This window comes from Carassius gibelio, chromosome A5 (assembly GCF_023724105.1).
Source record: "Carassius gibelio isolate Cgi1373 ecotype wild population from Czech Republic chromosome A5, carGib1.2-hapl.c, whole genome shotgun sequence".
In the NCBI taxonomy this organism is placed as follows: Eukaryota; Metazoa; Chordata; class Actinopteri; order Cypriniformes; family Cyprinidae; genus Carassius; species Carassius gibelio.
Genome location: NC_068375.1, coordinates 38,209,120 through 38,224,979, shown reverse-complemented (window position 1 = coordinate 38,224,979; position 15,860 = coordinate 38,209,120). Strand labels below are relative to the sequence as shown.

The following is a 15,860-nucleotide window of genomic DNA, read 5'->3' as shown; positions in this document are numbered from 1 at the left end:
GTCATTAATCCATAAAACATTTCTCCTGTTGTCTCGCACATCAAAATACATCACAATAACGGTGCTTGATCAGTGCAGATTTCTCTCCTGATTCAGACCACTTTTTCACTGGACTCTCGTTCTGACGGCACCCATTCACTGCAGAGTATCCATTGATGACAAGTGATGCAATGCTACATTTCTCCAAATCTGATGAAGAAACAAACTTATCTACATTTTTGGGTGAACTATTCCTTTAAGACATTGATGGCATTCAGAAGACCTTGGTATAGGACAACATTTTATATGATTGCATTAACATTCAAAAGTGAAAATAGGTCGATATGTGACAGTTCGGTCCAATCAGAATTCATCATCATTCTCTGCTTCTGTCGGTTCAATAATTTTTAAGCACTGATCAGCAAACTCCACAAACAGCGGCTCTTGCATGGCGTCTTTCGTGGCTTTGGCTTTATCTTCAGCAGTGTCAACGGACATCATTAACCGGCGGAGATGAGGATTCCTCAACAGACCCTTCAACGCCTCTGAATCAGCTGTGTGCATGAAAACAATCTGTAAACTGATCCCCTAAAAACAGCATTAAAGATCATGAGAACAGGGTGTTTCATTTCATACCAAGCTGCTGAAGTTTCTCTAATGGCACTTTGTCAGTCTGACTGTCTTCATCAAGACGATCCTCGACATCCCACGGCTTTTCAGCTGAAACCAAACACATTTATTGAACTTTTTAAACTTGATATAACGTAATTTGTTCAAAGTCATCATCAAAAAGGAGGCAGAAAAGTTCTCTAGATCACACATATCTATTATTGATGATGATTTACTCACCGCTGCTCACTGGTGTTGAGCTGCTGGAGGCTGGATCTGATGCTTTAACTGGATGACATGCATCTATCCAAGGAAAGAGAAATAATCACTTCAATAGTTTGCTTTTGATACTTTGTTTCTGTCAACAACAACAATTGTATTACTAGTACTAGTACTAATACTAATAGTTATAATAATAAAATATTAATATTAGTAATATATAATTAACATTTATATTAGTAATAATAAGATATAATTGAATGAATAATACCAAGAATAATTAGTCAGTCTAATAGTATTAAATTAAATATAATCAATACAATAATCAATAAAAATAAATTAATATAAGCAAAAATGATAAAAATATAATGCAATCAGTAAAAATAATTATAATAAAAAAATAACAATAATAAATATTATCAATAATTTTATTAAAACAAATGATATATGTTAGTAATAATAGTAATATAATAAAATTATAACAATTATAATGAAGTTAATACAATAATGTAACCTATTAAAATAATACAAGAAGAATACAAATAAAGCTTTTAAGTAGAAAATAGTTGCAACGGTAAGGTCACTAACTTATTAAATATAAACAAGGAAAGCAATGTATGTGGCTTTTGATAAAATCATCTGTCAAATGCATAAATGTAAATGTAATCCAATTAAGTTAACTGTTTATTGATTATTATCTTAGCAGAGACTTACCATCATCTTTGTGTCTTTTAAAGCAGCTCACTGAACAACTAGAAAAAAAAGAAAGGTGTTACTTATTTGATCGCTATTTGTCCCAAAAGCAAAAGTAAGCTGATAAACATATTATTTATGGTATAAACTGGCACTTAAAGAACACGAATGAATGACTTACTATCTGATTCTGCAGGCTGGACATCTGTATTTAGGAACATGTTCGCTACAAACTCCACAAAGCTGCATAACGGATCTAAAAGATCAACAAACAGAATAAAACGAGTTGTGTTAATAATCCGCTCGTAGTTACTGGAGCCACGTGTTTATGTTGCTGACAGCGTGCTGGACTTTTACCTCATTTCCGCTTCCGAATGTTTCCGGTGTAGAGTGCTGAGGTCACGGTGTCCTTCCCCACGTGTGTGATCCGCGTCCAGCAGCTCCGAGTCCGAGCTCAACCGAACCAGACCTCCGTCATGCTGAAGTCTGTGAGCCGCGCGGTTCAGCTCGCAGCCCGGCTGTCCATCAGCAGCTCCGCCCCGCCGCTCCGCAGAACCTTCAGCAGATCCATCTGGAGCCTCAGCAGCAGCGGAGCGGGGTCCGACTCCAGGCCGAGGCTGCTCACAGCGACCCGGGCTCTGCCCTCACTGTCCTGCGGCTGCGGGAGTCTGCACACCGAGGGTAAACACTGCTCCGCTCTCATACACGACACAACAACTACCACGAGAAACATGTATATATTGTTAAGCTGTGGACACTAACTAACAAGATGTACCATGGTATTATTTTTTTATGGTTAAAATTATAGGTACATACTAAAAAGTACCATGGTAGTTGTTTTATGGTAAAACTATGTACGCTAACTATAAAATACCACAGTAAAATAATATTTATGGTAAAACTATGAAAAGTAACTAAAAAGTACAACGATAAATGTATGTTTATGGTGAAACTATGGATGCTAACTAAGCTCGACTCGATATTTTACCCGATATTTAAGCATTTTACCATAATCGGATATCGGTTTTGTAATATGGGAATCATAGATAAACACTGCCATCTTGTGGGTGTTTTGAGAATTGTGCTCAGGATCGCCATTGCACACCTAACACCCTAAATTGTATTAACATTAACTATATAAACAGGGGTGCACATAAGTGTTCCGCAGGTCCGCATGCGTGACCAAAATTAAAAATGCGTTATATAAATATGTTCTGACTGCGCATTTGCTCACCGACGTTGTTGACATCTGTTAATACACATTTACCATTTTAGATCACAAATTGTACTATATAAGTTTTATTTTCAATCTGAAAGCATAAATCTAGGCTGCAGTATGTCGTTTTCAAAGCACAATGCAAAACTGTTACATTCATCCAATGATGCTCTTTAATCAGCAGCGCTAAACCCGGAAGCACGTATACTTACTTGCCGGCAACCCGCCAAAATAAAAGCCCGCTAATTTTAAGTTTGAATATGATGAAAACGCTTTTATTTATTTATTTTCAGACGCTTTTATCCAAAGCGACTTAAAATTGGGCAACACATAAAGTGATCATTCTTAAAGAGGCAAAGAAAGAAAGTAGTAGTAAATATTAGCATGTTATTTTTAAGTTTACTTTAAAATAAATGTATTTGAATTTAATACTAGGACTGCTTTTTATTTTTAATAATATTATCACACACTATTACTTAGTTTATTTACTATTATTTTATTTTTAAAAACTCAATAAATAAAGTGCAATAATATTATAACTATCATTAATTATTTTTTTATAGTTATATTTAATGGGTCACGCTGTATGCAGTGTGAAAACCAAACCAAATCTCCAGGTTCTCTTATGAGAACCAGGCTGAAAAAATTATGTGCACCCCGTATATAAACAATATTTGGCTAGTTAACATCTAAATAAATACAATTCTATGGAAATTATTTATTATCGCCATAAGCGATCACTGTTTGAGTGTATAGTTCTGTGTAACTGCATAGATAAACCGTGCTGCCAGCAGATATTTCATAATCTAGGAGGACAAAACATTATTAATAATTTTGATATAACATTGAAGTTGAGAAATGCAGTAAAAACAATATTTTGTTTTATTCCAGAGAATATTATTCAGTTAATTATTATCGACTCTGTTGCTGCTGATGCTTTTTATAAATAAATGTTTTTTATTGTTGTAGTATAAAGATTAAATATAAAATGAGACTAATTTTCAACACTTAAAAAAAGATATATATAAAAAAAGAGGGAAAACCAAAGTGAAGTATGTTCTTTCTTCACTCGGTAATTTATTTACTTTTATAACAGTTAATAAATATCGGTTTTGCATATCGGTTATCAGGCAAATAAACATGCAAATAATTGGTATCGGTTATAAAATATATATATATATATATATATATATATATATATATATATATATATATATATATATATATATATCTCGGTCACTAAAAAGTACCATGGTGAAGTTGTTTTATTGGTAAAAGCAGGGCTGGGTGATATAGTTAAAAAAAATCACAATATAATGTTTAATATAGTTGGTTATTGATAATTACTGACTTTTTTTATAACCTCTCTTAAAAATTGAGCTGTAGAAAAAGGGTTTACATTTAACCACCATTTTTAATTTACCCAATTTGCTAAATCAAACAACTTATTTTAGTTTTAAAATAAAATTAAAATGTATAACTTTTATAATGTATAACTGTATAACTAATGTATAAATGTATAACTTTTTAAAAATGTTATATGCAGATTAAATCAGTGTTAAGGAACCGTTTGACCTGAGGGCGTAATGAGCAACATAAAGCTCCTCATTAAACTGTTAATACAGTGCAATGAAATAACGACACACCGCACACCGTCTAAGCTAATATTTATAAATCAAATGTAATTTAGTAAATTGCATTAACAATAAGAACAACAGCGTCATGTATTTTTAACCAGAGAAGTGTTGTGCATCACTAGTGCACTGGTGTTGGTAGAAGAACAGGCATTCACAGTATGTTGTCTATTGATTCTGTCTTTATTCTTCAGGTGATAAAGCATTTGCAGAGTTTCTCACTGATGAGATCAAAGAAGAAAAGAAGATCCAGAAGGACAAGAGTCTTCCTAAAATGTCTGGCGGCTGGGAGCTGGAGCTCAACGGCACAGAAGCCAAACTCAATCGCTCGCTGTCCGGAGAAAAGTAAGGGTGGTGTGTTTGACTTTGATCATATGCTAATCATGATGCATTATGGCACACATGAATTATTGCTTTTTTAAAACAATTCTATTTAGAGCAATGCATCTTGCCGATGTTTTAATCCAGTTCATTGCATGCAAGGCACGCACAAGCAGATGTTTATTAATAAATGCTTTGAGCAAATTCATCAGCTGTCATTTGCAGAGCTTGTTTGATCATATTTATGCTTATGTGGGGTTTTGTGTTTGACAGAATCACTATCACTTTCAACGTGAACAACAGCATCCCGCCGCAGCTGGAGGAGGATCCTGAGCACGCACAGAAGAGTCCGGAGGACGAGGTAAATACTGTAAAAACAGGAAAACTACCCGCCTAATGTTCTTAAACTGTTGAAGGTGTTGCTGTTCTGTTTTTTTTTTTTTTTTTTTTTTTTTTTTTAAAGGTTTTAGGGTTGCAGCATGAAATCACAAAGATGTGAGTCATAAATGCATTAATAAAAAGGCTTTTTTTTCATACATGAAAGTGAACACAAATTAAATGTACACGTATACAGACACTTTTATCCAAAGCAACTTACAGAAGAGGAACAAAAGCAATAATGACAGAATTTTATTCTAGAGATTTAAAAATAAATGTATTTTTTTTATATATTATCTTATTAAATATATTGTTATTATTATATGAATTATATTAATACATATTTTATTCAAAGCAGCTTATAGGAGAAGAGCATAAGCAATTTACTATAGAATATAATTATACTGAATATAAAAAATATATATGTGTATATATACAATCTTTGCTACAGTTCAAGAACACAAATAAGGTCTGAGTAATATTAAAGGGACACTAAGTAGGAATTACTCCTATCTAGTGGTGAAATTGTATTTTGCATTCAAACTAATTTTGCTCTCCAGCACCTCGCTTTTTCAAATGCGCGTTGCATCTACGGTAGGCGATATGTACCAAAAAGCTTTGACAGGAGTTTTCCTTCAGGTGAACAGGTGTGTTATTTCAAACAAACTGCAACATGACAACTAACAAACGAATGTTACAGAATGAATTACTGACTGTGGAAAACATGAAATATTGTAATTAGTAGTTATGTCTTCTTTATTCGTTATATTTTCTGAATAATGTGCATTGTTAGATATAAAAAAAATATTGTACTATAGATTGTAACACTGACTTACCTGTCGAGAAGAAAACTGGCCACTTTGAAATCTTTATCCAGCATTAGCTCTTTCCACCTAGAAAAAGCTTCCCCGACATTAACTCTTGTTTTCTGTAATCTACGGTCACGTTTCCTTTTACGTTCTATTTTTGACTGTTTTGGCGACTATGTTTTCTTCTCCTGTGGCGCGGCATATGTATGGTCCATAATAAGAATGCAATCCAGACTTTTAAACTTGCCGGTGCAGTTTCAAGCGCCTCTCACTGCTCTGCACCTGCGTTTCTGGCTCTGACCGAAAACGCGCTGTGGAAACGCGTTGGCTTAGTACTTTTTGTCCCTCTCTGCTATTATAGTTTTGCAAGATGGCGGAACTACATGGAAGCCTCCGTCGACCTACCCGTCCCATGTATATAAAGATAATAAATTCTTCATTTACGAGGATTAGTTTAAACACTGGCATAGGTATTTGTACACCATTGAGGGCATATTTATGAATAAAAATATTGATTTTAGATAATAAAATACCTAAAAAGTTACTTATTGTCCCTTTAAGTAATTTTGGGTTTATCTACTTACTACTAAAGAGCACTGTAAACTAAAAGTGTTTGCAAATATTTTTGTACTCAATATCTACCAGATTGAATATTTTACAGTTTGGCATAACTGCAAAAATATGTATGCATTATTAAAATGGCCAATGGGATTGAGTTTTATTAATTCTGTGAATTTACTGTCTGGAAATCACACTCTTAAAATCAAAATCAATGTTTTTCAAAACTGTGTGAATCCTGCTTCATCCGATTAAAAACACAATTTTTGCGAGAGTGAATTAAATGAAGAAATCTCTTGATTTTTAGTTGTTTAAGCTGATGCCGAGGTCTTAGTTTTAAACACAGGACACAGCTGAGCACCTCATCATGGCATGTTTTTAACATGTTTACTGTGTTTTTCAGCCTGACATTGTCTCAACGCCCAACTTTGTGGTTGAAGTGACCAAACCTGGAGTAAAGAGCTCACTGGTGTTTGACTGTCATTTCCCCGAGGATGAGGTGAGCCGATTTTCTCTCTTTCGTTGTTGTGTTTAAGGTCAGTGTGACTGAAGGTCCAGGTATCTTAAAGAGCATGTGAAATTATATAACTGGATGTCAAATCCAAAGCTGTTTGTCTCCGAGCAGACGGCTCACGGTGAGGCTGAGGAGGAGAGTGACATCTTCGCCATCCGTGAGGTCAGTTTCCAGCCGGAGGGAGACGCAGAGTGGAAGGAAACCAGCTACACACTCAACACAGACTCTCTGGACTGGGTGAGAGCTGACACCGGTCTCCATGATGACCTGTCAAAATAAAAGTCTGATTTAACTAGAAGAAAGTCTATAAGAAATATACTGCTTTTACACAATATAGTGTGCTTTCAAAGTAATAATGCCATTGCTACAACTTTTTTTTTTTAAGGAATAATTTTTTTAAATAATTTTAATTATAATATTATAATAAAATAAGCCATCGGTTGTGCAGAACTTCATTGGCCTAAAAAAGAAATTGTAACATTTTCAGTTGATTGCATCTTAAAATATTAATTCAATTGTTGATGTTATGTGCCTTAATTTGATTGCAATGATTTTTGATAATGTATTTTTTATTTAATCATAAATCCAGTAAGAAAAAAAAATATATTAAATTGGCTTGCTTTTTTATTATTAACATTTAATTAAAATAGTAAACCAGAATAATTAAAACTGAAAAAAAAGGAATTAAAAACAAATTTGGAATAAGTTAAATCATATCATTTCAATATTTAATTTAATTGGTTCAATTTGTTTACTAAAATCTAATATAACCATTAAATCAGAATCCGGAAAGATTCAAATGGGGGAAAAGAATCAGGAAAAACATACTTTTGAATTTAATTTCATTTTGCCTTGTTATTGTAATTTTTTTGATCATTTTTAAAATTTAATTGATTAAATACAAATTATTGAAATTTGTTAAATTGTATATTGTTCATTATTTCAAATAATTAGACTTGCCTTTATTTTACTGAATTTACATTTAACCATTAAATTAGAATCCAGAAAAATTTAAATAAGGAAGAATTAACAAATGCACAGCAGTGACCTCTGACCCCTCTGACTCTCTAGGCCCTGTATGACCATCTGATGGGCTTCCTGGCTGACCGCGGCGTCGACAACACGTTTGCAGATGAGCTGATCGAGTTGAGCACGGCGCTGGAGCATCAGGAGTACATCAAGTTCCTAGAAAATCTCAGCACTTTTGTCAAATGCAAATAGATTTTCGATTTAAGACTTTCTTCTACATCTGGCTCATGTGGTCTGATGTGATGACAGGACGAAGATGAAGGCAGAACGGTTTTGTATTTAATTTTATGTCATGTTTATGTGCACACACACCACGGTTTCAGTTCAGATGTCGTCTGAGGGGTTTATGGGTCTCGCAGAGTCCAGAATGTTAATGAGAAATAAAACTGAGTGGAAATAGAAGAATTAATGAAACTGGCTTTATTTTCTTGTTTGTGAAACCGGATCAAAAACCTTTTATTTCTTATTTCACCCAAACAAATCAAAATAAGTGCTCTATATTTTACATTATTTTTAAACAGAGTTTATATACTGCTCTTCAAACCTCATGCTGCGGTTATATTCCTCCAGAATCAGGAGCTCGGAAAGACGAGAGAAACCAACTCATTTTCATCACAATTTGATCACTTTTCCAGGTTACTCACGACTTGATAGAATAAGAAACAGAAAGCAGACGCTGATGTAAACATGTGCCACGAGCTCCAGCTGAATTTCCTCAAATGGTGAAAGGTCACCAAACTCCTGCGGTGAGGTGTAAACCTAAAACACACGCTTCAAGAAATAATTCATCAAATGATGATCGGTCTTCATTCACTCATCATTACGTCCAGGGGTGGATCTAGAAAAATATTGATGGGGTGGCGGGAAGGGGGCAGGAATTTTTGAGGGGTGGCAACTAGGGGTGTAACGATACGCGTATTCGTATTGAACCGTTCGGTACGACGCTTTCGGTTCGGTGCGCGGTACGCATTATGTATACCGAACGGTTCGTTGGAGTAATTAATTATATTTGAAAAAAAAAAAAAAAGAGAGAGAGAGAAAGAAATATAATGATATGCGTTCAACAAGGTAGCCCAATAACCCAAACAACGTAACAGGCAACGCCCCTGACACTCCCGAAGAAGAAAAAAACACCATCTTATATGTTTATGTTAGGCTACTCAGCAGGCGCTCGCTCACTCAGTACGCGCTGAAGGCTCGTTGCAAAATAGCCAATGCGTTTAACAGACTAGAAATGAGAAGATCCTCCAATAACCAACAGGTCTGGTGTTTGGGTGCACTTTGGATTCCCTTTAAGCTATAATGGTGATGGCAAGAGAGTGGTGGATAAATAAACAACGGTATGTCGCATCTGCAACATGACAGGGTACACCAGCGGGATTACAAAAAAAAAAAAAAAAAAAAAACCAGCGGGAATATCTGGGATATATGCGTCAGTACTATCTGGGAAAAGACGAAAAAAAGGAGAAACATGCACGCAGCAAACTATCCCTGCAGCATTTAGACACTATAGCTTACAGGGAATCCAACCCAAACACCAGACCTGTTGGTTATTTTAGGATCTTATATTTCTGGTCTGTTAAATGCATTAGACATTTTGCAACGAGCCTTCAGCGCGTGCTGAGTGAGCGAGCGCCTTAGGGGCCGTTCACATATCGTGCCTAAAAACGCATGGAAAACGCTAAGCGCGTCTTTCTCCTGAGGCGTCTGTCTTTGCTAAGCAACAATGACGTGCTCTCTCCATGAGACGCGGAAATTTCAGCGAAGGATAAATGGATTTGCAGCTCTAAAAATCGCTTGCAGTAGCTCTGCTACTGAATTTATTTCAAAATTGCAATCCATATACAACTATGATCAGCTGTTCCTTCATCTTGGCTGAGCTCTCAACGTTGTTACGGGAAAGGATGAAGCTGATTGGTTGGTTCTTGTCACATGACCCGCGGTGCGCTTGCGGCATTCTGAAAAGTTGAGATGTTTTTACATTTTGCTGTATCTAAAACGTATCGAACCGAACCGAACCGAACCGTGACATCAGTGTATCGTATCGAACCGAACCGTGAATTTTGTGAACCGTTACACCCCTAGTGGCAACATATGGCAGACGTATATATACTGAATTTAGTCACAGTTATCACAGTTTGATGATAAATATATGTGCACACTACAAAAGGACACAGGCTGCATTTACAAACTTAATCTCATGCAATCAATGTCTTGCATTTAAAACAGTTCATATAAGGAATATAAGCATAAACCATAAGCGCCACCACACTCACTAATGCATACAGTATGCATCCACATGTAATTAAGAGAATTATAAAAGGTTCAGTGTTATCAATATGTCAATTTATTATGAGAAACACAAGACTTTAACAGCCAATGACATTTCCAGCTGGGGAGACTCAACTGATTTTCTACAGTTTAGTGTTAATCATCATCTAACTCAACCAGTCAAGAGCTACATTTAGCCTTAGATGTTATATGAATATGGTCCCTGAAGCATAGGTTTTATTAGCTGACAATAATAATAAATAAATAAGCATTATAGGCACAAATACTAATGTACTTTTAGAAATTGTTTCTGAAAAATATGGTGTTATTGTTTTGGCAAGCTTAAATTAAAACTTCTATGAAAACTTGTGTGATATTCCGTTAAAATAATGTTTTAGTATTTCTTTTAAGTATATTTTAATAAGCAATTTCTTACATAATTTCTTTGAGTTCGACCAAACTTTTATTTTGGTGGGTTGTAACCAGATTTTCTGTGTTTTTTAATTAACTATTATTATTAGCTAATAGGAAGCATAGCATATCAAGTATGATAGTACTTGAAGTTTAAAATATTCTACTGTGCAATATTACTATATTTCTTTCTTCAAGTTATACCTAAATTTTATTTTGACAGGTTGTCATAAAGACATTGCAGTTTCTGTCTGTGTATACGATACGAATGAATGACGATAGTTTTATCAAATAAAATGGTGAAATCCTCTCATAGCGCGTTGACGTGCACATGTGTAGCATACATCATGCATCAATATAGTGAAGAGCTGAAAACACCACGCGTGCTTCAGTGTGTGTGTGTGTGTGTGTGTGTGCATGTAGTAGAGCACACATTCATAGAGACGTGTATAACAACACCTTAAGGGTTCCCATAAGCAGGATTTATTGTTGTGCCCCCTTCCTCAAATATGATGATGGAAAAAACACCTACTAAATTACTAAAACTAAATGAATAAATTGTATTATTTACAAATCACAATTGTAGCTCTCGACATTTACCTATGGCTATAACTTTATTATGACTCTATTTTATTTTATAGTCTCAAGCATTCAGAAATCATGCAAAAGGAAATTAAGCAGTTTTACTATGATAAAACCATGGTTTATTTTTGTAAGGGTTGTGATATGCACGTTTTTTGTTGAAGAAATTATAAAGGCTGTGTCATCTATAGCAAAAAGGTGGCCAAAAATGAAAGATTTAGTGAATATTTGAATGAAATGTTTGGTCAGTAGCCTAAACAAGGATTTGATCGTCCTGTAAGTAACAGCAGCAATCACAAGGCATTTGTAATAACATGTATATAAATTGTTTATTTTGTATTTGCCTACATTATGTATTTTAACAGTGTTATTATTAACCAATCATTATTGCCTGATTATTTTTTATATAATGCATTTTCAGCCATTTTAAAGGCTATTGATGGCTTAGGTCTGTTTTTATAGCAGCAACAACAACAACAACAAAATTATTACAGTATATTTTGTAAATTATTAGAGTTTGGGGTTCGCGAATCATTCGAGTCAGTTCGGGAGTTCAAAACGGATTCGCGAATCATTTGAGTCAGTTATGGGGATTGCGAATCATTTGAGTCAGTTTGGGAGTTCGGAGCGGGATCGCGAATCATTTGAGTCAGTTCCGGAGTTCAAAGCGGGTTCGCGATTCATTTGAGTCAGTTTGGGGATCGCAAACCATTTGAATCAGTTCGGGAATCGGAGCGGTTTCGCGAATCATTTGAGTCAGTTTGGGGATCGCAAACCATTTGAATCAGTTCGGGAATCGGAGCGGGTTCGCGATTCATTTGAGTCAGTTTGGGGATCGCAAACCATTTGAATCAGTTCGGGAATCGGAGCGGTTTCGCGAATCATTTGAGTCAGTTCGGGATGTTAAGCGGGTTCGCGAATCATTTGAGTCAGTTTGGGGATCACGAATCATTTGAATCAGTTCGGGAGTTCAAAGCGGGCAGGGCCGGCCCGGACCAATTTGCTGCCCTAGGCAAGATTTTACCTGGCGCCCATGCATTACAGCCCATTTCACCCTGTCATTGTGTTCATGATTTAGCGCATATATATATATATATATATATATATATATATATATATATATATATATATATATATATTAGTGCTGTCAAAATTAGCGCGTTAACGCATTCGATCAGGCATGTACTGGCCATCGGGACTACCGGGAGATTCCCGGTGGGCCGCGGTCTGGTTGGGCCGGTGCGTTATGTATTTTGTTTTTAAATCATTATTTATCGCAAATATATTCGTAAGTATATTTTTGTACAGTCCAATTCCGGCCTTACGTGTCTCTTTCATGAAGCCGCAAGATGCTTTTTTTTTTTTTTACGTTAGTCACAATAATTTATTTAAAACATTACAAAAAGCAGTATAAAGAACAGATAAAACGACGCGTGCGCATGATGCTGATGCGAGCTGCGAGACGTGACGTGTTCACTGCTCATTGGCCAATCAGAATCAAGTTATAGACTTGAAAAGCGGCCCATTACAACTGCGACGAAATTCAATATGTTAAATAATAAAATATCTAGGCGTAAATGAGGGGCCGAAGGTTGAGAGAGAGAAAACGACAAGCACTTGAGGCAGATGCCACCAAATGTGTCAAGATAAATAAATTATTTGCTGGAAGGCAAAAGACTTAAGTGAAGACGTCAGCAGGGAGGGACTTGACTGCTGAGGTGAGACAAAAATGTAATGATACACGGAGGCTACTGCATTGTTTTGTTTCAAAAAGTTAGGATATTCTAGCTGTAATATGCCACCACTCACTGATCTATATAAATTGCATTTAAAATTCTCAGCTCTCAAGTTCTGTCTATTTTATTACAAAATTCAGACAATACCGTTTTGGCGTCAGAGAATGTGACGTGACAGATCGCTTTAGCGCCTCAGTTCAAGTAAACCGATCATCTGTTACTTTCTGTTTAAAGATACAGTACAACTTACAGAAATTTATATATGCCTCAGAAATAATATCGATCAATTATCAGTCAAAACAGCAGGAGAACAATTATTTCACAGAATGTTACATTTACCTCAAGAAAGCCCTTTAAAGACCATAGCAAGGTTAGTTGAGATTGAAAAATAGCCATAAGAAAGGAGTATTTTGCTAAATATGTGCACTACAGTACATACTTATTATATTTTCACCTGAAGTATTTTACATTTGATTATGCAATATCTGTACCTGAAAACGGTGCTATTTATGATAATTTTTTAAACATTTTTATTACTGACTGTTCACTTGTCTTCATTAATGTTTGAACTTAATAGTTAGTGTTTATTGTGGTATTGAAATTACAATTGTGAAATGAGATTGCAGATTATTTACAAAGAAAACAATAGCAATTTTATTTTTATCTCTGTTTATGTATTTATTTTTTGGCAGGGCAAGAAAAGTTCTGAACCCTAGCATTGAGCTCTGCATTTGAATAAAGTGACGTGACACATACAGCCAAGTATGGTGACCCACACTCAGAATTCGTGCTCTGCATTTAACTCATCCGAAGTGTACACACACACAGAGCACTGAACACACACACACACTGTGAACACACACCCGGAGAAGTGGGCAGCCATTTATGCTGCAGCTTTTTAAAGGCCTTTGATTATGTTATGAAAAATTTAAAATAAATCACTACACAACGTTCTTTGTCTTAATTACTCTTTTATTTTATTGTAGATCAGTGGTCTTTATAAATAATGCTTACTATAGTTCAGTGGTCTTAATACTAGCCTACTATAAGCAGCCAACAGGTCAGAGGTAATTTGTGTGAATTAATATAAAAAAAAGTGTTATGTTGCAGCACATGAAATATAGTTACAGCATAAAATGTATACCCTAAGCATTAATATTTCTATTAGAATAATAAGAAGCACATAAAATAAGACCTTTAGATATTTAAAATAAAGCCTGATAAAATAATTGACATTTTCTTTGTTTATTATTTTAATAGTTTTTTCTTGGTTTTGATAGTAATACATTCTAATCAGTAATTTTACATCCAGATTAATGTATGTATAGACATGTAGTGTGCGTGTGTGTGTGTGTGTGTGTGTGTGTGTGTGCGCGCATGTTTACATGCATGGTGGGCCAGTCTGGATGAAGTCCAGGGCTGATTTTTTGTCCCAGTCCAGCCCTGCATTCGATTAATTTGAAATATTTAACGCGTTAAAAAAAAAAAATAACGCAATTAACGCGGTTGCAGTTTTTTTTATTTCCAGTTGTGGCCTATGTGTGTTCAACGTGCAAAGAAATATGGATAAGACCAAGGAAGTACTTTTAGACGGAAAGTTTCAGTATAAAACTCTGCCGGATTACTCTTCAGTCTGCCACAAGAAACAGCAACATTAAAATCATGAACTCAAATGTCATTGTTTAAAAAAAAAAAACAATGACTGTAACAGTGCGTAAATCAGACCTTTCTGTAACGCTAACGTTAATAAGCTTAAACGAAAATAATGAAATAATTGTGTAGCGGAGTATTTTTTGTACACAGTGCCGCGAACTGTCAATCACTCCTGTGCGCGTGCATCACTGTCCTCCTCGCAGCTGCAGCAACTTGCGCTCTCTCTCTTCATCAAGCTTTAAAACAAAAAGGGGACAAAAAGATCATATTGTCTTTGTGCATAGGCTATAGATTAATTAGATAAATGAATATCTAAATTTGTGCCTTGCCGTCTACGGTATTTTTTTAGAACTTAGAAAAAAGATGCTGCAGCCAATGAGCAGCCAGCGGGGGCTGCAGGACGACTCAACCTCCGCAGACAGTTTTTAATGTTTATCAGACAATAAATACTCAAGATTTTGCTTTAGTATAACTCACAACGAGTTTCACACACCTTCTCCGGCCACGTTGAGTTGTTGACACTTAACAGTGGGAAAAGCGACACATGCGCTATTCACTTGTGTAACTTAAGGGTGAATGGGTAATGTAGTTTCTGCTCTGGGTGGGATGAATTAGGAAGCTTGCATTGTGAAGGGCGCTCTGAAAATCGGCAGTGCAGGTAAAAGATTAAAACCTATATTAAAACAGATGTCCAAATGAGCGTACTGGTACGCTACAAGCATGTTCTGGGCGCACGGAGAGGTGGCGGTATGCTCAAGAGCTATATTTGGAAGTGGCGGTACTGAGTACTGGTGCGTACCGGCCCACTGAAAGCACTGGCAATGACTATACTTTGGAATTTTTTTGCAGTCCACTTAGAATTCAACATGGAAATCATTTTTGTTTTTTATTGGCATTGATTGTTTTGAAATTCAAATGGTACTTACATGCCTGTGTTTTTATTTCTGTAATAAATATGGCTTTCAAGCCAACAGTTAATTTGGAGGATATTGATGGTTTATTGCAGGTATGTTGTTTACATGAGAAAATCTGTGTTACAAGTTAAACAAAAATTCCAATAAACAATCATATTTTGAATTTAAATAGTTTCTTTGTCTTGAGTTTACATTAATTATTTACATTTTACATTTACATATCCAAAAAGTTTCAGTCTTTTAATTGTGATTAATCGCGATTAATTTTAAAAAAAATTGTGCGATTAATTAGTTAATTTTTTTAAATCGATTGACAGCACTAATATATATATAT

General features: G+C 35.2%; 2 protein-coding genes across 3 annotated transcripts; one reads left to right on the top strand and one right to left on the bottom strand.

The window, feature by feature from the left end:
- Nucleotides 1-263: 263 nt before the first annotated feature.
- LOC128014876 (zinc finger HIT domain-containing protein 3) lies at nucleotides 264-1,979 on the bottom strand. The gene is made up of 6 exons (XM_052598568.1): nucleotides 1,858-1,979; nucleotides 1,682-1,756; nucleotides 1,522-1,559; nucleotides 829-891; nucleotides 616-699; nucleotides 264-533 (listed from the first exon to the last, which is right to left on the bottom strand). Exons 1-6 carry the CDS (start codon nucleotides 1,860-1,862, stop codon nucleotides 343-345), a joined length of 456 nt encoding a protein of 151 aa, XP_052454528.1. The 5' UTR covers nucleotides 1,863-1,979; the 3' UTR covers nucleotides 264-342.
- c1qbp (complement component 1, q subcomponent binding protein) lies at nucleotides 1,861-8,373 on the top strand. Of its 2 annotated transcripts, none has more exons than XM_052598564.1 (6): nucleotides 1,861-2,181; nucleotides 4,545-4,695; nucleotides 4,945-5,032; nucleotides 6,820-6,915; nucleotides 7,042-7,167; nucleotides 8,002-8,373. In XM_052598564.1, exons 1-6 carry the CDS (start codon nucleotides 1,977-1,979, stop codon nucleotides 8,149-8,151), a joined length of 816 nt encoding a protein of 271 aa, XP_052454524.1. In that variant the 5' UTR covers nucleotides 1,861-1,976; the 3' UTR covers nucleotides 8,152-8,373. The 2 variants fall into 2 exon arrangements, with proteins under 2 accessions (XP_052454524.1, XP_052454523.1); XM_052598563.1 differs by having other exon boundaries at nucleotides 1,871-2,181; nucleotides 7,024-7,167.
- The last annotated feature ends 7,487 nt before the right edge of the window (nucleotides 8,374-15,860 follow it).

Bases quoted from the DNA above. Each gene is read 5' to 3' on its own strand.
- c1qbp (XM_052598563.1), top strand. From the start codon at position 1,977: ATGCTGAAGTCTGTGAGCCGCGCGGTTCAGCTCGCAGCCCGGCTGTCC. The intron at 4,696-4,944 runs GTAAGGGTGGTG...TGTGTTTGACAG, and splicing joins CGCTCGCTGTCCGGAGAAAA to AATCACTATCACTTTCAACG. The intron at 7,168-8,001 runs GTGAGAGCTGAC...CTGACTCTCTAG, and splicing joins ACACAGACTCTCTGGACTGG to GCCCTGTATGACCATCTGAT.
- LOC128014876 (XM_052598568.1), bottom strand. The intron at 700-828 runs GTGAGTAAATCA...GTTTGGTTTCAG, and splicing joins CTCAACACCAGTGAGCAGCG to CTGAAAAGCCGTGGGATGTC. The intron at 534-615 runs GTATGAAATGAA...TCATGCACACAG, and splicing joins AGAGAAACTTCAGCAGCTTG to CTGATTCAGAGGCGTTGAAG.